Source organism: Helicoverpa zea, chromosome 15 (assembly GCF_022581195.2).
Source record: "Helicoverpa zea isolate HzStark_Cry1AcR chromosome 15, ilHelZeax1.1, whole genome shotgun sequence".
In the NCBI taxonomy this organism is placed as follows: Eukaryota; Metazoa; Arthropoda; class Insecta; order Lepidoptera; family Noctuidae; genus Helicoverpa; species Helicoverpa zea.
In genome coordinates, this window is record NC_061466.1 from 2,160,637 (window position 1) to 2,185,392 (window position 24,756).

Genomic DNA, 24,756 nt, shown 5'->3' on the forward strand with positions numbered 1-24,756 from the left:
AACTAAGTAATATTCTATAATACAGTATTTTGTAATCTTAATGCTCGTATTTAAAGTAATATTTTCAATGTTTTTTCAATAACAAGGAAAATAAATTTCATGTTTTGAGTAAATTGTTTCTGAAAATTTTATTTCTCATTTTCATAAATCCTCATTCATTACTTGTTATAGGGTACGTATTAATTGTGTTCCGAGAATTGGTAATTATACAATTACGTTGTTTTTGCATAATATTTTAAGTTTGAATTTTATTATCTTTAATCATATTTTGAGTATACTATTGATACTATTAATACATAAGCAAATATCAGAAGAATTTTTCATTTGAAATCAATTGATTCAAATCCATGTAAAATTCTATTGGGGCATAGATTGTCTAAATCAAAAGGTACCACGAATTTATTACCTTTATCTTTTATCAGTTCGTTTCCGAGCACTTCAAGTTTATTACTACCCGAATTACATATCGGCTTTCCGTAATCTACGTATGCTTGATGGATTATTGGCCTAAACCTGTTTATTAATGCTGTGTGAGTATTAACTAATAGACCTTAATACTGGTAAATCTTACCGGATTTCAGTAGCATGGATTAATTTAAAATTTAAATTAAGATACCTTTGTCCTATTTTTCGGGAGGTTTTCAAGCAAAATAGATTTTTTCTGTTGATTTTACTGAAGTTAATTCCTGAAATGAAAATATTCCACTTAAGCTTCTGGGCCTTATAATATTTTTTTCACTCACCTTCCAAAGAGGATTAAAGATTGGCCTAATATTCAAAATAATACTTTATAAACTAGATACCTAGTTATTCGATTTCTTTTTAACTAAGTACAATATATACCCCTCGTCGCCATGGCGCCCGCTCGTCAGTATTTAGGCCACAATAATCTGGCTATTATACTGAAAACAATGGGATTTAATACAACCTATTTGGCTATCTATGGAATAGGATCTTGGATTTACACTATTATGTACCAGCTGCCAACAACGTTTGCTTGTTATGAATAACAAATTTAATTAATACTGTTTGAGTAGGGATAAGTTAAAACTTTCCGAACAAAACTAATTAATTTTGTTAATTATTTATTGGTGTAATGTTTTATACATAGAACTAATAATTTAGTTTCATAATTAGAGAGTATTTATGTTTAGATGACACTATATTTTCTATGTGGAAATTGGAACGGATCAATGGCCACCAACTCGTGAATTGATGTTTACATGTTTACCTACCTTTTCAGAGAAATCCATTGCTTGACAAAACGACAAACAAACATGAAAATTATCATTTATGTTTAAATTGTATACTTAACGCAGCCACATTACAAAACCTACTTATGTACTTAATAGCTATATATGATTGGGAAGTCGATATCGGCACAAAATTAACAGAATAACTGAAGATAGGACTACACAAGTCTTACATCTTAAGTCTCTGTACTTAAAATCCATATTCCAATTATCGTAAGCCCGGACAAAAAAGCATAGCTGACGCGTGTCGAACAGGTTCACGACTTATTCGCGACAACAAACTCAACAAAAGATGACTTGGCCGACCTATTGTTATTAAAAATGATGTCAACTTTACTGGCACCCTGATTTATGATATGCCTTTGTGGCATACGATAATGGTATTGTGTTATGTAACGGCTAAGAGCTCATTATGGCCAAGTAATAATAAATAACACTGGAAATTGGCCGAAACAGAAGTTTTGCTCCGGATTGGACGGTTATAATGCTCGTTTTAAATGGCTAATTGCTGAATTTGCAGTATGAATATTTCACGTTATTAATAACATGGAGATATTTTGTGCAATGTATTTGGATAATGTTGCAGTTTATGTTTGACAAACATTAGTTTTAAACGTATTCGCTGCAAGGACTCAATTAACATTTTTAATAGAATTTGCTAGAACGAACTGGAATGCTGTTCGGTTTCAATTTACATTTGTTTCTGTGCAAAGTGGTTTGCTTTTTATTTTGCGTTTAGCAGTTAAGTGATACTAGCAGCGTAACCTTGTGCATTCGTTAGCAATTAGTAAGTTAAATCGTTTTTTAAACAGTCAAAATAAAAGTTACGGCATAGGTACTTACTACATCGAACCAATTAATTGCTTCTTGTCGTTCCTAGTAATTGCTAAATGAAGAAAATGCGTTATTTCACACTTTAATCATACTCGTACAACTGGACTCAGATTCGCAGACTATGTACAAAAACTAAATCGAAAAACTAAAGCAACATCAATTACAAAACTTTACCATTTGTTAATTTACTCCCACAAACTTAATCGTCGTACTAATTTAAAATATTTTTAGCTCCTATTACCCGCCAAAATCGCAAAATGACTTTAGTCGTAAGTCGCTCGGTCGGTGTCGTCCAAACCAATTACAAAGTTTAATTACTCATCGCTTCGTGGATAGTTCACAAACAACAGACAACAGATGTCGCTAGTCATGCTTGTTACTTGCAGATATGCGAGATTGTGTGGTGTAGTTGAATAGAGGATTTCTGTAGTGATAGTAAACTAATTTAGTTGTTATGTTACACAAACATACGCGGGTATGATATGTGTAAAGAAAACAAAAGAGGTGTATGAAATATTGTTTTAAAGATGGAATAGTAACTTATGCCTTGTTAATAAAGAGGTGGTACATTTACTTATTGATTCGCACCTACATAGTAAATACTATGAAGTATATAAGTTTTAATATACTACAGTCTGGACTGGACAGCTCCTAACTGGCACTCCAGATATACAATATGTACTTATTCTCTGTTTTCAACAATGCAGTTATGAAAGTATACTTTGACAAGAACAATTTCTCAGTTCTATGCCACCACCACCACCACCGAACATTAATCAAGGATTTTACTGGATTCCTTTTGGTTCGAGCAAGAATTTTATTTTCGTTAAAATATAATTGAAACACCTGTACCCCCCTCCAACATAATAAACCATTTATTTATTTATTTGATTTCCACGACTTCAAAAGTCACTTACATAAATCAGAGTACATTTCTAACAAAGGAAACTTAAAAATAAAGAAAATTGAAAAAGAAAGATAACAACAAAAAAGAAATTAGAAACAACATAAAACGTTACAAAAATTAAGTAAAAATTAAGTAAATAATATTTAAATCAGAGTAGGTAATTACAGTCCTTGCAAAGAAAAACTTAAAATTAGAAATAAAAACATGAAATAAAACTTTAGAGTAACAATTAAATGGTATAACTTTCGCAAAATTTTAAACACAAAGACATTATATGGGTAAATTTGTCCTCAAAAAGATCACAGTCCGGGTTGGCTTCCACAAGCTTATTTATTGTGCTCAACACACGCGGTACGGGAGACACCATGACACCATATCTCCAATATAACTCATTTCCATAATCCCACCTTTAAATTTTCGAAGCACGCAATTTTTATTTGGTCTCAAAACATCTAAACTTGGTCTTATGACGAGCAAACTAAAACTCGTTGAGTTTCCGAAGGATTTTACGAGGTCGTATATAACCACGACCTAAATCTTCATGATCTCAACAGAGAAATTGAGTAGGGTGTGTGACAGTCCGGATTATGGGAAACCGTCAATGTATAGTTAGGGTGGCCATGGTACTGGAATACGTTATGCGGTGTGCGTTAGGTGTTGAGTGCCGGAGTTAGGTTTTTGCGTGTTCATAATTTTATTTTAGACCAGTAATCATGTTCCTATTTAGAACACAATAAAGAATTGAATTTAAAAGGTTTCCAACTCAACTAATAAAGCTTCGAAATATGTTTATTTTTGTTACTAGGCTCAACCATATTGCAGTTAAAATTTCAATACTTTGAATGACAATTAATTGTAGTCTACACTGAGTAAATCGGTATCGCAATTGAGAAAGGCTAATCGATGAAAAAACTAGGTAAGGTTTGTAGCTAACACTTGAATTCTACACTTCAAGTTCATAAAACTCATGCACTACTAAGTACCGAAACTTACTCCATAACAATCAACAGCATCACGCCATCAGCACATCTAATCACGAAACTTAATTTGCATACCAGCGCAGATCTGTACGACAAAATTGTGACAACGCAGTGGTAGCTCCAAGTATTTTCTATCTCGTCGCCTCCATGTCGCTCCGAAGCCAATTACAAAGTTTAATGAAGCGTCAGCTTGCCCCTTTTATACTTGCATACTTACTTTAGATTATACGAATAGTTAACGTTACTAAATTAATGAATGGTTTAAGTAGTGGCAAATTGTTGATCTTTTGGTGGTTCTCTGCACTTGTGGCTTGGTTAGTAAAATGATGTATCAGCCATCGACTAATTCGGACTAAGTAGCGTCACACTAAAACCAATATTCTACTTGAAACTCAATGAACCATCATCATCTTCTACAGCCAAAACAGCCAGTAAAACCGTAGTTAAACATTCAAAATGATTAGTTTGTAAACGTTTTAACGTCCATAGAACAAGTCACAACAATTTTATGAATCGTTCGCTATTTATGGCACTCTGAGCGCCCTGTTACGATCAGTCCATCAGTCCTATCGAACAGGGCTACCTATTACTGCGGATTGCCAATAAAATTATATGGTAATATTAAGTATAGTACCTTATATTGTGTTTGGTTGTTCGTGGTGATCGATTTATTGCTGTTGTGAATAATAATGAGGGGTAGTAACAACCATGCGAATCGATTGATCAATAAGCCGAGCGCAGAAAGTCTCGTCTTAAGATTCATAGAATACAACATAAGAGTAAAAGAATGAGCTATTTCCTTCACTATAATTTACTATTTGACTACAAGTTGTATGTCGTACAAACAATTTGTATGAAAATTTCGAAGACATGTGATGATGATGTCCTCCTAGCCGTACACGAAGACATGTACACATACACTCACACGCTCATATAAAAAAAATCTCGTGAAATTAGATTCCTACAAGAAGTACCGCCGAATGAGCAAACATAATTCGGATTCCACAACTCTAGAACGTTCGACTTCCGAGGAATGCAATTTTATCTGATGCCGTCCGACTAAGGGTAATTAAAGTTAAAAGGAATCCCAAAGTTTACGGAGTGCAGCGAACAATGAAACTTCAGTTGAACCGGTGTTTTGCACCTTACAAAATACCTGCATGTCGATTCTATAAAATATCACAACTCACTTCGACATCACTCTCACTTCGACTTCGATCTAAAGGTAGAATTCCGTGGACGCGACAATAGTCAACCTTTGAAAATGTATGGCACCGTTGTCGAGGCCCGTGACAGTCGCGCGCGGCCGACGAATTTCGTAAGCTGCTCGCGGCATTGTCAAAAATTTAATTCTGGTTTTACTAAAATTCTATAGATGTTATTAAGCGCTAGACCATGTTGAGAAGCGTACGGCCGCGAGCGGCTCACGAAATTCGTCGTCCGCGCGCGACTGTCGCAGCCCTCGGCAGCGGTGCCATACATTTTCATAGGTTGACTTTTGTCGCGCGCGGCTGCGACAATCGCGACCCACGGAATTCTACCTTAAAGTTTCGTGATTGACATTGTCAAACTACACTAGCGCTTCACTATCGAGCGTGTTGACAAGTTGAACTAAATCAAAGTCGAGATTTTGACAGATTTGTCAAAATCTGTCTATCTATAGGGGAGGTAGGGGAGAGATGGGCAGTTGGGAGACATGATCAAATCAGAATAAAAGGGGGGTCCTTTTATTCTGATTTCTGAGCAAAATTTCCAGTATTAGTTTACCGGCATTTATTTCCTCCGTCCATGGTACTGACAAATTGATCAGGAAAATCCTACCTATTACACTGATCAATTTTGAGGTGCCATGCCTGGCGGAGGCTATTAATGCCTGGAAAGTCACATGCCCGAATACCGATCTACCCGCCAACCCATCCTCCCAGAGACAGTGGGATGAGCCGCTCTGCAGAGTAATACGGAAAAATCTCATTGATACGTCAATTACTTCTGCGGAGCGAGCACGCCTACTGGCTGTGGGTGAATGGGAGTCAGGTCTTTGGCTTCACGCATTTCCGTCGGCAAACATAGGCACCATGTTTGACGACACCACTTTCAGACTCGCTGTCTGCCTGCGTCTGGGTGCTTCGTGCTGCACTCCTCACCGCTGCCACTGCGGGGAAGCTGTCAACAGCCTCGGTCACCACGGCCTGTCGTGCAGTCGGAGTGCGGGCCGCATACCACGACATGCGAATATCAACGACGTGATCCGTCGGGCTCTTGTTGCCGTCGGCGTGCCAGCCGTACTTGAACCAAATGGTTTGGCACGCGACGATGGCAAGAGACCAGACGGCATGTCGCTATTTCCGTGGAAGATGGGTAGGACTTTAGTGTGGGACGCGACCTGCGTCGACACTCTTGCGCCATCCCATCTTCCTAGAACTGCGTGTTGTGTCGGCTCCGCCGCTTCACAAGCAGAGGACCTCAAACGGCGCAAATATAGTAGCCTTATCGGGAATTACATGTTTGAGCCGTTTGGGGTCGAAACTCTCGGGCCGTGGGGTCCGAGTGCTCACGCGCTTGCGAAGGAAATTTCTAAGCGCCTTGTTGACACTTCCCGTGACCCAAAGGCTGGCTTTTATTTCGCACAGAGGTTGAGCATTGCCATCCAACGTGGCAATGCTGCCAGCCTTCTGGGTACATTACCCGGTGACAGCGATGAGGAGCAATTTTTTGATGCTATGTATTAGTTTTAAGTTGTATATAGAAGTTTATTTTTAATTTTTAAAATTAATGTAAATATAGAAATAATAAATTTCTGATCATAGTTTTGTTTTTTTTTAATTGGGTAGTTTACGTTACCGACTGGTAACGGTGTTCATCCATAGACTATCTGTCATTTCTGTGAGTTGTCAAGAACAAACACTCGTAAAAGTACTTAAATATTTTGTTGCGGTTTCGGATCGTTATAAAGAGAAAACTAATGAAAGGTATGTGTATTTTCTATTATTAATTATTGATTGTCAAAATCTCCAGTTACAATTATAGTAAGTCGATGCAATCCACACCTATTATACCTTTAGAAGAGAGTACTACAGCAATAGTTAATGGGCCCCACGTTTTTATTTTAGTCTAATATGACCGGGACCACCTACGTAGGTTGACAGGTAAGTAATTTTTTGTCAGTCCAATACTACAATCAAACATTTATTTAAAATTAAAAAGAAAATTAGTTGTCTCCATTTCCACAATATTCTTGGTCAAAAATTGAAAAAGATTACATAAAATCAAAATAAAATATTTATGAATTCAAGGAACACACTTGAAACCAAGACTATCGGCTATCGCATAAGTGGTTTGCTTTAAGGAATGTGAAGTGGTTCTAACATACTGCTGCAAAAAAAAATACTGCTAACCTTGGTCCACTGTTTGTGGGTTTTGATGGTGCCACCTATACTGTTTAAGCGCACGGCTAATTCCTCCCACTGGCTTCGACTTCGCTCTCTGGCATTTTGCGTTCTCACGAAACCCTTCGCCAGGCCAGGGTTTTGCTCCATAAACTCAACCAGAGTTTCAACCTGAGCCGACGAAGGGTGAGACGACCTGTCATTTGGACTGAAATTATTGTTGGATTAATAAAATAAACACTTCTTTAATTAATATTATTTTTAACTTTATAACAAGAAATATAAAATTACTTCATGATTTTATCACAATTACGGCGAAAACCGGCGAAAACAAACAAGCTTAAACACAATATGAAGACAGAAGATACCCGATATATTACTTTCCTCTATGACAGAAGAGAAGAAAATATTGTCCACAGATTAATAATGGTATTGGCGCTGTCAGTATTTTTTTTCGTAGTGTAAGCATAGATTATATTCACAGCACGAATTTAGAGATTTCTGTTTATTTTATACTTAAAAGCTGCCTCAAATTCCTTACAATAACAAATTATAACTAAAACATCATATTTAGCTAAAATTCTGTGTCAAAACTGATAAAATTAAAAACTGATTAATCTCGGTTGACATTTTGTCGAGTGGGGAAGTCACTAGCACAGCATTGGTCGATGTCGAGCTCACTTCACTTCGCAAGTGATTAGGTGATGTTTACAGAATGCAAAATCAAGGTCGTTCTGAATCGAATGCGAAGTGAGAGTGAATAGCGAAGTGAAATGCGAGTTGTTGTTCGAATTTTATAGAATCGACGTGCAGGCAGGCCTTGGCCCTGTTGCGCCCCGCTGGGGTTGCTGACAGTATTCTACTTGTGTAGCCCTTTCATTTGATACCCATATTGAGGGGGCTGTGCCATTTTGTGCCGGCGGCCATATTGGATTTAATTAAAGGTGTATACAAAATTTCAGACCAATCGGTTGACAGGAAGAGGGTGAAATTTGAATTACTAAATTTGATCCAAGAATAAATAATAAAACAAACGGGGTGAGCTAAATAAAACCGTTTAAATATCTCGTAATGTTGAAACTGATTGTAATTTTTAGGAAAGCTCTTTCATTATATCTAGCCGAATATAAGAAATGGCAATAAAAGTTGATAATGATCTGTAAAATCTGATTTTTTATGCAATAAATTGTGAAAAAGTGCCCATCCCTCCCCTACCTCCCCTAAAGTATGAAATGACATTACGAATCGAAGTGAAATGCGAGTTGTTGATCGAGTTTTATAGAATCCCAGTACTGGTGCAGGGGCTAAAGATCTTCCAATTTGTTTAGGTTGTTGAAAGTGAGTGGATTATAGTACTTCACTTTAATTTGTTACGATAACTATAAGTTGGAGGAGAAGAACTATAATTTGAGGAGAACTTCGTGGCTAATTCACAGCCACGAAGGTCAATCTTTAAATATGTTATCCACCGCTTGGTACGTTCGATCCGTCGGTGGATGATCAGGTTCAAACATATGGCCACAATCTCACTTGATAGTAGAAATGACGATGAGTTAACAACATAAGCTTGTGAGATCCATGATCATCTAGATAACCTGAGATGGAAGGGAGATTATTTTTTTGATCAGTCGTCCTAGATAGTGAATTCACTTCAAATTTGGGGAGTACGAGTTTGTTCAATAAATTCGCGTATTGCATGCATATCTTCATGTTAAGTGGGTTGGTTCAGCGCTGAATTTGCATTCATACGTACGGGAAATATATCAGGAAACTTTCCCATACTTAGTTTACATAGTCGATTAGAGTGGTTCAGTGTTTGACGTGGTGGGGTTAATTGTTATATAGAATCTGGTCTTAGAAAGATGAATTATGATAGAAATTAATGAAATGAGTAGCTACTCTAACCTATCAGAGGGATTAAACATTCACTAAACCTACAGTTTGTTGTTGTTGTAACAGAAATGTCAAATGAAATGTATAGAGGCCCAAAACTAAAACCGTGGATTGAACCATTGTTCTGGATTTTGATGCTCAAAATTTGTACCTTTTAACTTGTAAATTTTGTTTTTTTTTTGTAGGTGTTCGTACCTCCGTAACTTGCTGTACTTCCGTACTTACACCTAATACCACCTTCCTTGTAGACAAAAAGACAGACAGGCACTAGTATACCAATAAAGAGCAGATTCAGCAGAATCTGATCGCGCCGAATTTTCGCACAAACTGCTACAACCTAAGGTTCATTTGTATGAACTAGTTCCAACTAATCCTTTGATATCCTGATCCACATCTTAAGACAACCTTCTGTAGATCATGCCGCCCTAGTTTATATTCTACGTTAGATGTTTTAATTTAGAACGACGAGGATTATGGGGCATTTATTTTGTGCGTGTAATATATGCTTAGGACTATTTCCTGCCAAAAAAATAATAGTTGCCAACAAAATAATAGTGATCTTTTTTACCTATAATGCCATAGATCAGTAATACAATTCTCATTGCTATGAATGGGAATGAATTAAAATATATATTTGGCTTTGCAATACAAAATTTTTATCGAGCTACTATGTGACTCTGGTCAACGGTGATTTCAAGTACGTATAACGAATTGGCAAAGGATAGAAAGACATTGCTGACTAACCTACTTTCATTGAATATTGTATTGATGTTCTAATTTTTAAATAAACTGTCACTTCTTATTATTTTACGGGGTCAGTAGCCAATTACTGGACCAAACAAGTTAAGATTAAAGTTTCCGGAAAGTTCGCATCCTCTTTACCAAACTATTGAAGTGTTATAATTTTAAAGAGGTTTATGTTTGAAGACTATAAGTAGTTTCTGCACACCTGAGTGGTTTAGGAAACCTTTTCATAAAATAATAATACTTAGGTAAACTGTTATACATGTACGACGTATGTACACTAATAATAACGTGTACTTTAGGTAGAAATATAGGTACAGGTCAGTGAATATATTGTTTTCTGATCGAAAAACTGAAATATTAAAAACGATTTTCTTTTGTTTCAGAATCTTAAGAATCAAATCATGACAACGAACGTGTGGGTAGAACAGGTGAGTGTTCCTATTCATCTTAAATCTATTCTGTACTTATATTAATTAATTACTTTGAGTACTAGTATAGTAGGTTAAAACATTCAGGATAATAAATACCACAACTTCAAAAGCGTATAATAAATTCAGTGACACATTCAACTGAAATAACGAAAGGAAAAACATCACCCCAAAAAACCGCTAAGAAGTTGTTAGCAACCGAAAAAAACACCCGCATTTTCCTCACCGTCTTCACCCCTAACATAGATCACAATTGGAGTCACAACGTTACAAACAGGACATGTCTCATTTCCTTCACACTATACCACTGACAAATGGCCACCCAGGAAGGGACGTCCACGTCAACTCGAAGACAAGTAAGGATTGTCATTCTTTCAACGAACGCTCGCCTGTCAATGCGGCAGTGATTAATGTAAATCCCATATTCCCTTTTTAAACTTTTCCGAAATTGTGAAGAAGTTTTTCGATGAAAAAGAAATGAGCGTGTTTTGTTTTTTCGGTGTGAATATTTTGGGTGGATTTTTGTTTTTCTGGTCGTCAGATTAGATAATGCTACTATGTTTACCTATGTGCTAGTAATAAATGAATTTCATCAGGACTGCACTTTAACGTATATGATTGAAAAATTGTATTGTAAATTAAATAGAACAGAATGTTGATAAAAACTTTGTACCTGCGGTTTTTCCGCATTAGTACCTACTGGCCTGTATTTTTTAATTAAATCTCTAACACTTTGTGCAACCTACAATTTGAATGCGGATATTAAATGCTCCACCATTTCTATAACTAGGCAATTAACCGACTAAATACTCGATTTAGAGTCTGCATAATTTTCAAATGTATTGGAAATCGATTTAATTAACATTTCCATTTGAGACTTCGAATAACACTGATTACGATAACAGATATTTTTAAAAATATCTTTGTTCCTTTTATTATGAGTTAGAAATAGATACAAACAACATTAATAAGTGCACCTAGACATTTATTTTTGAATAATTTTATACGTTGTGATATTTTTTCCGTAGTTATGAAGAGAAAACGCAAATTTTACTTTCTTTACATGACTTTGTTATTCGTATTTTATTACCCTTAAGAAATGTCAGGGTTGTCATTGGAACAATAGAGAAGCTACGATGAGGGTACGATGGGTTTCTTTTAAACCATGAACTACACTTCTTTTTAAAAACAAGGGTTTGTTTCGAGTACACATATATAAGTTAGGTGGAAGCTAATCAATTACCTAAAATACATTAGGTTGTTTTTATAAGTACTACGTACAAACTCCTATTTTGTTTCATACTTCTCATAAGTTAGTTATTGTATGTGTAGTTCACAACATATTTTGGTTGACAACAGCTGTTTATATTTCTGACCTCAATTCAACACATTGTCCCACTCTAAATTTCGACATAATTTACAACTCTAACCTCGGACCAAAACTGGAGCAGATCCTTGAAAACTTGGAAATTTGTCAACCCTTAACGAAATATATTCGTATTCCCAAACTATCAGCATTCCAACAAATAAATCGTAAACTTACTTGTGCGATCATAACATTTTTATTATCACGGGACCAAGTTAGGAGAAAAAACTTTGAATGTTAGAAGGAGACGCAAAATGTTTGCTTGTACAAGTTGGAGGGAGATAAAAGTTGTTGAAACTAAATAGAGCAATCGATTGTAAGTTATCAGGTCATAATACAGAAATAATGATGTTGTGTGCTGTAAGGAAAGTATTGAGTATTCACTTGACCTTTGCATTGAAAGCTAATGTTACTTATAAGAGGCTGGAGAGGCTTAAGTCTGTGTTATAGTGTACCGTATAGGCTGGCTGATTGATTGCTGTACTTATTTTACTCTTACACACGGGTCTTAGGATTATATTAAAACTAAATGTATTGTACAATGTATTGACATTACAAAAAAGAATATTTGAGGTTTATGTAAACTTTAAACAGCGGCAAAAGCAGCAAGGGGTAACGTGTACATATTGATGTTATTGACCCGGTTGAACGATTTATAATGCCAAAAAATGAGTAGGTAATTGTACGAACCTAGAATCAGACAGTCATATATCCAAAAGAGATAGATAGTATCATATGATATTGTAAATACCAAACAAAACTGCTGCTGCAGATCTTCTAGTTACACTCAAAATAATCAATCACTCTAAATCCAATCGATTAGACCATAAAACTTAAAATCCCACCATCATACCGCAAACGCCAAACAAGACCCGATGTCGATGAAATAATATTTTTCGATATAAAAACAAGTTCCGATGTGTATCGAAACAGACCGCTACGAAGGGTTTTTACCCCAACCGTCCCCTGCAGGGTATCATAAATCATCCCCCGTTTGGCTCACCTACCAGTTAACACGGTTTTCAACTTTGGCGTAATATATATTTTATGCGGTTTATATTCCTTGTTTGGAATGATTATGGAGGGTGACGCTGTGGGTAATGGGAAAATGCTGGCGATGTTTTTATTTTTGTTTTAAGATTTTTTTGTGTTTAATGTTGAGGATTAGTTACCTAAAGTCATTGATTTAATATTGTAATATAATATTAAAATTGAGTTATATGTGTGGAGGCTTGTAAATAGCTATTTGATAATACCACAGTTATATATCATTCTTTTCTTTTGTTAGTCTGTAAGCCTTCTTTAAAATGTAATAAATAAATAATAATGAAATTATACCATGAGCTGAGCAAGCCTACTTCTTATCTTCTATTAGATAACAATCTTTTTAATATCAATCTTTTTATTTAGAGGGTTTATTCGCTAAGCAATAACGTCGCCCAGTAACTACATCACTTATAAATCTTAACATATAAGAAGGCCGAAGTCAATTAATTATGCTGGTCTTAATATTATATCACCAATAATTCAAAAATCTATTCACATAATAAATCATTGTGAAATCGCTCTGGTGTCGGTCAAAACTTTTAAATAGAATCGCGCAACTTGTGCCAGTCAAAGTTCGCCCACTTCAAGGTGGAATCGGCTCCAAGAGATTTTCTATAATTAAAAGTTCTTGAAAAAAATCTCGCCATCTCCTTCCCTCATTGTATTTTTCCATCTTTGTTCCTTTGTGCACCTAAATGAATTTCCTTTTATAGAACTTCATCATTTATAAGTAGGGAATATATTGAGGTGAACCTTCGAAGGAAATCTTAGGTTTAAGATGCAATCTTCTTTCATTAATATGGCACCTTAATCGAGGAAGGATTGTCTTGGTATTTATTAACCTGGACCCACGTCCCGTGGGAACTACTTCACCAGAATGAAAATTTACTGTTTCCATACATAGGCTATCCAACACTGAAGGTCTTTTAAAACAATCCAATGGGTCCTAAAATTATCAAGCAGACAAGCTGGCTGTTCAGCTATGTAAAATTAGCACTGAACCTGATAGCTAAACACGTCACATAAAATTATACGACAAAGTAAGCAAACGTGACTACACGTAGATTAGGAGAGCATTTTAAAATTTCCGTAGACACACCGAACCTTTGAGAGCTTGCCAAAATTCCCCGATTATATCAAAAATGTTGTTTCCGTTAAAATTTTATTAAATAACATTTTTAAAACATCGCATCCAAACGCATATTTGTTACGAATTCTTCTTGAGTTGCCGACGAGGGGCCTCTAACAACTTTCCGACATTTTTGTTACAAACAATCTCTCGTATTATCGTTTGTTTTTCGCTTTGTTGATGATATTTTGGCTTATTCGCATTGGAAGTTATTTCATTACTTCGTTATTCATCGTTTGAATTGTTTCAGTAAACAGCAAAACAACACTTGGTGCAAAGTTTTTCATTTGAACAACCTGTTTCTGTTGTTAGTTTGAAATTTTCAGCAATCAACATCACAGGTATTGTGGAACGTTCACCTTTTATTTTTCGTGGTTCAAAACGCTGTTGTGATAACACAATACCATTATATCCTTCAGGTAATGTAATTGTAAATGAGTGTATAAATCTTTCTAATGGATGCTGATCTTCTATATAAAAAGCCTCTTCAGCGACAATCCCGTTAGAATCCTAAACATTAGTAAAAAGATCACGCGCGGTATTACAAACAACATTGAGGCGAACCTCGAAAATAAACCTCCCATTACAAAAGTGGCCACAAGCCCAAAAGAGTCGATGAAAAAACCACGAACCGTTAGGAAATATCGAGACTCGGTCAATTGAAACTTTTGACAATTTGCTCGTGCTCGGAGAGTGTTAAACACCCAAATTTTTAATGTTAAAATTCATATTTTCTGTCAGTTTGACTTTGGTTAGTTTTACGTTACATATGTCTTTCCATCATCTACTTCTGATAATTTTCTGGTGAAATGTGAATTCAGATTTTTTTTTATGAGTAGTCTGGGTTTGTCTGTCAATTAGCTTCACATCAGCGATCAAAACTTTTTATTTTAATCATGGACTCAACATAATGCAACGATTTCTTTGATATTAAAGTAAGGTATACTAATATAGTCAAAAGTCTCTATTTAATCATTAAACACAAATAATTTCTACAATTAAAATGTCATGTTAAACAGCAATTATCCTACACCCTTTGATTCCAAAACCGAAGTAACGACAATCATCACCCTCGGTTTCAAATAATCAAAACCACCATACGTAATAAGCGTAAATTAAATTTCGTTTTAATGAATCATAAACCCCGAGGTATTTTGGTTGAATCTCATAAAGCAAATACAGAGGTTCATATAAACATTGAGTAGGGTTGTTCAGAGTATAGGCAGTCCTATAATAATATAATAGAGGATAACCTACGTACTTATGTATGTATCTCTCTGTACTGATTATTTTTTAATGTGTTTTGTTTAATTATATAGAAGAGTCAGTCGTATCAAGTAGAATCGTAGCAAGGAGTGGGATAAAATGTGTCAAAAACTAGCTTTAGTCATATGCCCTGGGACCTACTCAGCTCATTCGGACATAGGAAAAGTAGACTATAGCCTTCCTCGATTAACACTGAGTTTTTTTAATAAGTAATGTAGTTCATGAGACCGGCGCGTCCAAAAAAAGAAATAAACTCACCAGCTTTATAATTTCAGTATAGAATAAGTACACATATAGTAACAGAACATATCGATCAACCCAACATCGTAAGTATCGAATATCGGGAACGGTTTATTCAATAATGTAGCGGTAATAAGCTAACAATCTGTTACTAATTACATGATATTGCAATATTGGAATCCAGTATATCACGCCTGTAATTACATATGTAGGTTACGAATCCTAAATTATTAATTAATTTCGATTTCCGTAGTTAATTGATCCATATCGGTGTTCAAATAAAGATAATTACAATTTAATACTTCTGGACATAATTACATATTCTTTTATATATTTTTCATCAATTGTGTCTAATCTAGAAAATCTATCTTAAAAAAATCTAAAACCGACTCTTTTGGATTTTTCGAAAGAGTTCCACTACCCTTTAAATTATGTTCAAACGTTAATTTACTTTTAGTTCTACTTGAAACTATTGCTGTACCAGCTACTTTTGTAAAGTGTGACGAAGATAGAATGTTCAAGCAGTCATAAAGAATCCAAAATCAACATGGATTGATTTTAGTCACAAATACTTCGAAATGTTTTAGCTCCATATAGCGCAAGACTGGTTATTTTAATGATGCTTCACTCAAAAAATATATTAAAATATAACACAGATTCATATAGATATAAAGACCTAAAACTCCAACGAAAATTCTCAGTCTGAATACCAATTTGAACTAAAACAGACATTACATGTAGAAGTGAATGTGGAACAAGGCTTCATATTAAAGATTACAGCCAAGGAAACGACCGGAAATCTTGCGTCACACGCATATCCTATTATGGGATTCAATTAAACATTCGCCTTTGGAATTGGGGAACGTAAAAGTGGAGAAAGCTCAAGTAATTCGGAGCATATTCACGTCATTTTGTTGGGAGGAGACAGCAGAATTCTTGGTGGTATAGGTACATTTTGTTTGAATGCATGTGTTGCGGAGTTGTAATTTGAAATTGCAGTCTAAAATCGTTGCAAGCACTCTAGGTTCCGGATAGAAAAATATTCTAATCGCATTGATTATACAGATTTTTTTCTAACAATTACTTGTAACTTTTTACATAATGATTATGTGATGTTTGCCAAATACATTCTTAATACACCCGCTCTTTGTATTGCCGCAAAAAAAAAATATCTACCATTAAAATATCAATCGTATAATTAAAATCAAACCAAAAATATAATAACACCAATATACCATTGATACTCAAAGATCTTCCCTCTATATAACATCGTAAATAAATATCAGTCACGCACCTCCAATCCGAAAGTCTATATAATTCCCTTAAGCATTGTAACCTGAAGGTATATCTCCCCTTTAGCTTTGAAAAGCCAGAGATTATAACGTATGCATAAATTTTAGATTATTGCGGAATCAACCTGGAGTGCATGATATTACTGCTGTCGATTATAATGCGGTGGGACCCCGTTTACGATAGATAGATATTCGTCATAATATGTTGGCTGATAATCTTGTGTAGAAACACCGTCAAAAATAAAAGTTTAATGAGAAAACGAAATATTTTTCATTACTTATATTGCAATTTTGAATATTTTTACTTCTGCCAATGGTTTAAACCGCGTTCCATGAGAACTACTCCGTGCACCCAAATAGCTATCCAATAAATGAGCTATCTGACACTAAAGAATTTTCAGCGTACATAGTATATTAAGTATTTTTGTGTAATGTATTCCTAATAATATGTAGTTCATACAAGCAAGCAAACAAATTCTTCACTATCATAATATTAGTATGGGCAGAAAATCCGATGTTTTCAGCCAAAGTTACATGGGCAAAGACGATTCCAAATTAAACTCTGTGTAGACAAATTTAAATTGAGTTTTAGCAACAGTAATTCGGCCTAACGGAGACTACATGGCACGCCAAAATAATAATTGGGTTCCGTATAGTACTCAACGATTCTTTTTCTGTGCCAAACTTTTGAGGTTATAAGCTCGGTCGCCAAACATTTGTAGTATGAATTATTCACTTCCAAATTGGTTTATTAGTGTCATTTGTTCTTTATATAGAGGATTAAAAGAAGTTTCGAAGTTTCGATGTGCTTTTATATTTAATGGATCTTCGATTTTTTACCTCGTTTTAAAGTATTTTATTTGTTGGTGTTTAAATTATTGTTCAAGAATATTACAAAAGTGGATTATATAAATATTTAATTTTACACAAGTGTAATGTACTGTAACAGCAAGCTCACCTATTTTACTGCGACATTTTCTCGAGCAACGAGTTAAAATTAAAGCTCTAACTCATATGGTTACATACACCGCATTTGCCACAGAAAAATCTAATATCGTTGTTATTGGCGCCCAACGTGGGACACAAAATACTTCAATACTCAGAAATGAAGCCATCTCAGGAGAAAGGAGAGCTCAAAACAAACCTCCTTGGGGAAATGTAATCTATATTCATTATTTTTGGTTATTTTATAATATTAGGTAAAAAGTAAAGTATAGACAGTTCCATTAGTCAAGGTGTAAGTATTTTGATATAGTATTTCACCTGTTTTGATTTTCATGAATTTGGCTCATGGCTCTAATTTTTAATAATAAGTTTTGCCTTTTTTATTTGTTAACTAACCAAGACGAATTGCCTGAATTTTACCACAAAGCAATAAAACCTAAGAATAAGACGCAAAAAACCGTGTTTGCTCAACTGGACACTAAGTGAGAAGTGGCCAAGTTGATTTTCGCCCACAGCACCAGATTTTCAATAGACCTTCCCGCAGCCGGAACCTAATAAGGCTCCGCAATTTCCGACGCTCAGTTCAGTTTTAGTCAACAACAGTGTTTTACGCCGCCCCCAACCAAAGTTCTTTCGGAGATGTCTTGGAAAGGACGGTAGTTCGAAAAAAGTTTTTAAGGGGATAAAATCGTAATATAGGTTTTGGGATGGTCAGTTTTATCGGTAAATGTGGTATTGGAGTTTAAGAAGGTGAGGGTATAAGGTTCGAGTTTTCTTTTGATTATATCTAGTTAGAGAAATCTTCGAAATCAATAATCTCAATTATTTAATGTCTTGGATTTAGGATCCCTCACCAATTTTGAAAACACACTCAACGTAAACGTATGCATCCTTGCTTTGTCCGCTACGTGTGCCTTGTATGCCAAAGAACTGTTACTTATAATCAAAACAAAAGAAACCCACATAAAATTGAAAGTCGTAGAGAACTCGATGTTACAGCAGAAAGGTTTCTATTCCGTCCGTAAAATTCCATGAAATAGAATAAATAGGTTTATTTTGTTGCAGGAATGGAACGACTACAAATTGAAGTGGAACCCTGACGACTACGGTGGTGTCGAGACTCTTCATGTACCTTCTGAACACATATGGCTGCCTGATATCGTATTGTACAATAAGTGAGTTCGATATCACACACTTTATTCGCATTTCTTTATATCTATGCATCATTTTATGACCATTTTCAGAATTCAGCACTTGTGTTGAATCATCTTCAATTTTGTTTTTTTTTTGTGGATGCCTTAGTCGTCTAAATAAACATTTTAATTGCCAAATCTTGAAACTGTTACGCAAGTAATAATAACATTGTCAATTTTCAAGACTAATAACAACGGCTTCCTTTTAACTTTCATTTTATTGTTACTTAAGAAAATAATAATTAGCCGACAAACAATTCTCATTAAAGTTTGTCAAGTTTCATAATTTGCTAAATCACTCTTAAGTCTTTCAAACTATTCGTCAAAGTCGTTGAAATTAATAGAATTTACGACAACGCATTTTATCGAAAATTTCAACTAGCAATATCAATCTTGAGAAAATATTTTTTGTAACTCGAAACCCATTATTCTTCTGCAACATGACAATAAAACGAATACACTTAAGTTCTTATAAATGCCAGCGATAAACATTAATCTCACTCTGGGGCCATTTACTGGAGAATCAATTTAAGAAACTTGGAACAAACCTGTGTCCCCAAGTTTGACACTATCCCCATTCTTTCCAATGAAAGTTAACTTTTCTTTTCTTTTGTTATAAACTCTTCTTATAAGGGCCTTATCTCTTCATTTCCGGATTGCGGACAAAAATCCCATTACTTTGCATTATCAAGGCATCTTGACGAGGCTCCTTAGTAAACTCAGATGTTCAGACAAAAGTGTGTAACTAATCTTAACTTGTGCTTCACTTGTAGCGTATATTTTGCTGTTAATGATTTTCTTTTTGTGTGTTTATATTTTTTGTTGTTGTTATTTATAAAGTATTATAGATTGAACGTTGGGAAGCATGAACGGATGTTTAAAAAAAAATGGTGCATGTTTATTGTGAATTTCAATGATAATTGAATGAATGCAATGCTTTCTACCAAATATTTAGGAAAAAACACATTTCACCTATGGCAGTGTAGGACGTATAGAAATGCACTTCAGATCACTTCCCCAAAAACGTTGTCAACGATGAAATATCGAAACTTTTAGCATAATTGAAAACTGCGATCGCAGAAACCTACCGAAATGCAATCAATAACCACACTTGGCAGACACTCAAGACACCGAATCGATCCCAACGCCCTCCAATCGCACAGCGCAACCGCCTTAAAAATCCTTATACTTGCAACGCTAACCATTATCAGTGGCAGTTCACCGCATTTATATGCATTAACGCCACGTAAGCTCTCAACTCCACAGGATTAAAGAGCTTATCCTCTTTCAAATAAAGCTGAAATTTGAATGGAGAACTGGTATCTAGGTGAAGCAGAGAATGCGCCCGAAGTTGGCCAGGCGGAAGGCACGATAAGTGCAGGCTTTAATCTAAATAGCATCAAGGTAGCATATCCAACTAAACACGCCACGGTAAGCATTCATTATTAACAAACGTTAGACATTGAACTCTCTTTGATGCAATTTAGTCTACATTTATATCAAAGGAAACTGGGAGCTAAATGGAATTTTAGCTGATAGCTTGAAGGCTAATAGACATTTCCAGTAATTCTCGTATTATTCAAAGACTTCTTTGTACAAAAACAGATTCTCAATACAGTTTGGAGCATTTAGGTATTTTACTTAGGGTCGGTTTTTTGTTTTAAACGGAGAATTCATCAGCTGTTTAACCTCCCACGCAAATCCAAGTAGTACTCGAGGAAAACTGATTGTTCTTATTTGTGAAGAACAAATTAGCTCGCTTTTGATTCAAACGTTCAATACCACTTGCGGACCTTTTGTCCCTGGCATTAGAACGAAATAGTCCAACATCATTGTTTGCTCTAGCTCTGGCTATTTTAATAAAGTTTGAGAGCTTTTTGTCCAGAAAATCATGAATTTTATTTTACAAGAAAATTGAATTATGCTCAGTATTTATATGATTGGTTTGATCGACGATTTAACGACATTGTCATTAACTGAATCATTTATTTGATTAAATCAAATATTAGAATTTCGCCCAGTGTTTTACCATCATAATTAAGAGACTCTTAAGTAAAAAAAACTACTGAAATGCCATCCACAATTTTGCTCATTTCACTAGTCTGATTTAACTTTAAATATTCTACAACAAGAAGAGTTGTAGAATATTTAAAGTTGTTTTCGCCCAGTGTTTTACCATCATAATTAAGAGACTCTTAAGTAAAAAAAACTACTGAAATGCCATCCACAATTTTGCTCATTTCACTAGTCTGATTTAACTTTAAATATTCTACAACAAGAAGAGTTGCCCTAATTTCTAAATTGACTGTCGCGGTTGATTGCTTAATTCCATCTATTTTATTCAGAGTTTCATACCACATTGGGAATTTTCGTCGCATCCAAGCAATGCTATTTTGACTAATAGGATTTTCTACGTGTTCATTAAGTTACTTAGGTATCTTCTAACTTTCATTATCAAATTAGTATTTTACGGATACTTAATTATGATCTACGTCATGTTAAATAATGAAAAGACGCTTCGAATTAATTTCATTAACTTTAATTTTCATTATGAACGTTATTCAAGCCTAAAATATATTAAAAGCATTATCACTTAGCGTGGTATATCCAAGATTTTCGCGGAATCTTATATTGTTTAACAAAGTTTGATAATAAGCATTCCAATTACGCGAATTGGGTTCAATTCCCGCTTGACACAAGTTTGCAATTGGATTAATTTTGGATAATCCAAGTTTGATAGCAGGAACTGTTAAACTACGGTGCCAAGTTACTTTAACTTTGTAGTTTATTGCAAATGATTTCGGTTCGATTCCTCCTGAATGTTGATCTATAAATAAGCGTTAGACTTGGCTGCGGTGACTTGCTCCAGGTGCCAGATAGGATTAACTAATTAGATGCAACCGATGTGTTTTGGGCATTTGTATCTGTTATTGCCGAAGGGATTACGGAAACAATGATTATTCCAAAATTAATGTGCCGAGTTTTGCTGTCGTTAGTGCCAAAATTTCAGCAGACAAATGCGAATTTTCGAATTTTAAGGCTAAAATTGTTGATTGCATAAGGTAGATCTATCGTGGACAAAGTAAAGGCTTCCTTTTGCGTACATTTGTGTACTTTTAGTACTTCGCCACTCTTAGTGCGCTAAAATTTATGTCAAATAAAATATACGTATGGGCACTTCTACTCATATATTAAGGTTGTTAGAAGCTCTTAGTTGACGTGACTGTAATATTTTTAAATTTAACCAAATAGAGGTAACACTTTAATGCACCTGTGACTTCCCCTAAAAGCCCACTCCGCGAATATTCACTGTTAACTTTATTTTTAATGGTGGAGCGTTAGCTTAATGGAAGACAAGGCGACCTATTTTACGGGACAATTTTCATGAATGCGCAAAAGTTGGTTATGACAAAGCTTTTAGAGGCTTCAGCGTCAATTTTGTACCGACAACGAATGGCAGGATCAAAGGGTGATGATTTTCATGTAGAAATTTTGGCAGATTTTAGGTTTTATTGTGAATTGATTGAGTGGTTTTTTAAGTAATTTTAGAGTGTTGCTGTTTTATGTTGTTGTTTGATTGCGATTATTTTAACAATGGGGGCTTGTTTTTAATATTATGAGTCATATTTTTTTATACATATCATTACTAATTAATGAATCAATTACATTCCTATTTTTAAAGTCTTAATTTGATTTTTTGAAAACGGCCCACAATACTGTTTTATTCTCTATTTTGATAAACACTTTTCTGGAACAAAAGTCCAAATTCAACTTTAATGACCATTATGAATCACTGAATAAAACACATACAACATGACATACACCAATCACAGCTCAAGCTATCAATCTCTAATATAGTAAAGACAGACGGACAACATTTGCTGTGTAATTAACTGTGAGGTTGTAAATCAGCCACTTTACTTTGACAACTACAAGGATCAACTTGATGTACTGACGCGGCAGTACCACAGACTACATAAATAATAGACAGGACTTATTGAATAGATTGGAGACAATTGTATTTATACTCTATTGATTAGTTTTAATTCTTTTCTTACATTTACCTATATATTTTTGTGATTTATTTTATTTAGTAACGGTCATTTCCAATATTCTGTGTAACTGTTGTTTTGATAACTACAGGTAGAAATTTGACACTTGTATGGAGATAAAGGTCTAAATTATATGTCTTGTAAGTGAATAGATAGATTGTTGGGATCGGTTACAAATATGTGTGAGAAAAAGATCTAAGGGACCGTTTGTAAAGAACATATGATAATAATTAACTCAACATTAAAAAGCTAATTTTCAACACCAACAAAAAAGGAAGCCATCTTTATAAAAATATTCATCTTTATTTTTTCCCCTTACATTATTAAAACGCCTTGCTCAATTAATTTTGTTTTAAGACAAGCTGACTGAAGTTACCGTACTTTTGTATTCAGAGTAAATAGCATTAATTTTACAAAGACATTTCACTCACCTGTTCACTGAAAAGATATGGGAAATGGTCTGTCTATTACAGAATAATATCTACTAAAATGTGACGTTGTCTTGACATAGGGCTATTTGATTGATTGAATCTCAGTTGAAGTAGGTATCCACTAGTGCTTCAGTTTGTGTCTGCAACATAGACTTTATCGTTAAGTAAACAATAATAGGGGAAGCATATTCTTTATTCTTTATAAAATGAACACTGTATAACATACTGAACTCTAATAAAAAATTGAGTATGCCTTTTTTAGTTTCTCTATCAAAATATTTACTTACTTCCTAGCTGCCTTGCTTAATGCTTTGACCAAGATACTGATAAATAATAGTATGCTAGACAGATGGATGTTAAAGGCAATTCATTAAACGAACCCCTGTATTTTTTTTCCATTAGAATAACATTACCATATACCCTTTAATTAGACTTTCTTTTCATATTATGTGGTTTTCTTACATAAGACTTCTTAGTTCTAACACTCGGTTTGATGTTCCAGCGCTGACGGTAACTACGAGGTGACGATAATGACGAAAGCGATCCTGCATCACGACGGGAAGGTTGTGTGGAAGCCGCCAGCGATCTACAAGTCCTTCTGTGAAATAGACGTCGAGTACTTCCCGTTTGACGAGCAGACCTGCTTCATGAAGTTCGGCTCTTGGAGTTATGATGGTTACATGGTGAGTTTGGTCCATATTTCTATGTTAATATTATAAAGTGGACCTATTTGAAAAAAAAACTTTCATTATTAGATAGCCCATTTATCAGAAACACTGGTAGTTTTAAGGCTACTTTCTATCTGGGACCGCTGAGTAGCTCCTATAGGACACGGGTTAAATCGCTAGTACCAGTTTTTTTACCGTTTTTTTTTTTGTTTATAAATAAACAACATGGCAAAAGTATACCAAAGCAAACAGTGAACAAATATTATTTTAAGTTGTAGCTGAAGCTATTTAAGTCTGCTGGGCGATATTATAATAGATCTCGCTGATAAGGTACCTTTAACATATAAAATAGGTGGGTATTATTACTCTGTTGTTCTAATCTTTTGACATCAGTTAATTTAGCTACACCCTGGCTTACTTTATCCTGTAGTAAAGTGTTTCTATGCCTTTATAATTCCAACTCTAGCAGACTGCGACCAACTAAAGCAGTCTATATTGTACATAATGGCCTACCTTGGCACTTACCTCTTGCTGAATTACTAACGGCTCCGATAAATAACTGATATATACGGATATAGCGATGGATGTTGAAATTGTGCCAAAGTGAGCCATTCGCTACAGAACCCATAAGAGTTTACTGAGAGCAATGCTTCACAGCCGTATTGAGGTGCACTATTTATTTTGTTAAAAGGATTGAAA

At 34.8% G+C, this 24,756-nt stretch overlaps 1 protein-coding gene across 1 annotated transcript in view; it reads left to right on the plus strand.

The window, feature by feature from the left end:
• The window catches only part of LOC124636834 (acetylcholine receptor subunit alpha-like 1), a 66,190-nt gene that overhangs the window by 37,469 nt on the left and 3,965 nt on the right, over positions 1-24,756 (plus strand). The window contains exons 2-4 of the mRNA XM_047173017.1: positions 10,384-10,428; positions 18,779-18,888; positions 23,892-24,072. Coding sequence (XP_047028973.1) covers positions 10,384-10,428; positions 18,779-18,888; positions 23,892-24,072 — 336 coding nt within the window. The remainder of the gene's footprint in view (positions 1-10,383; positions 10,429-18,778; positions 18,889-23,891; positions 24,073-24,756) is intronic.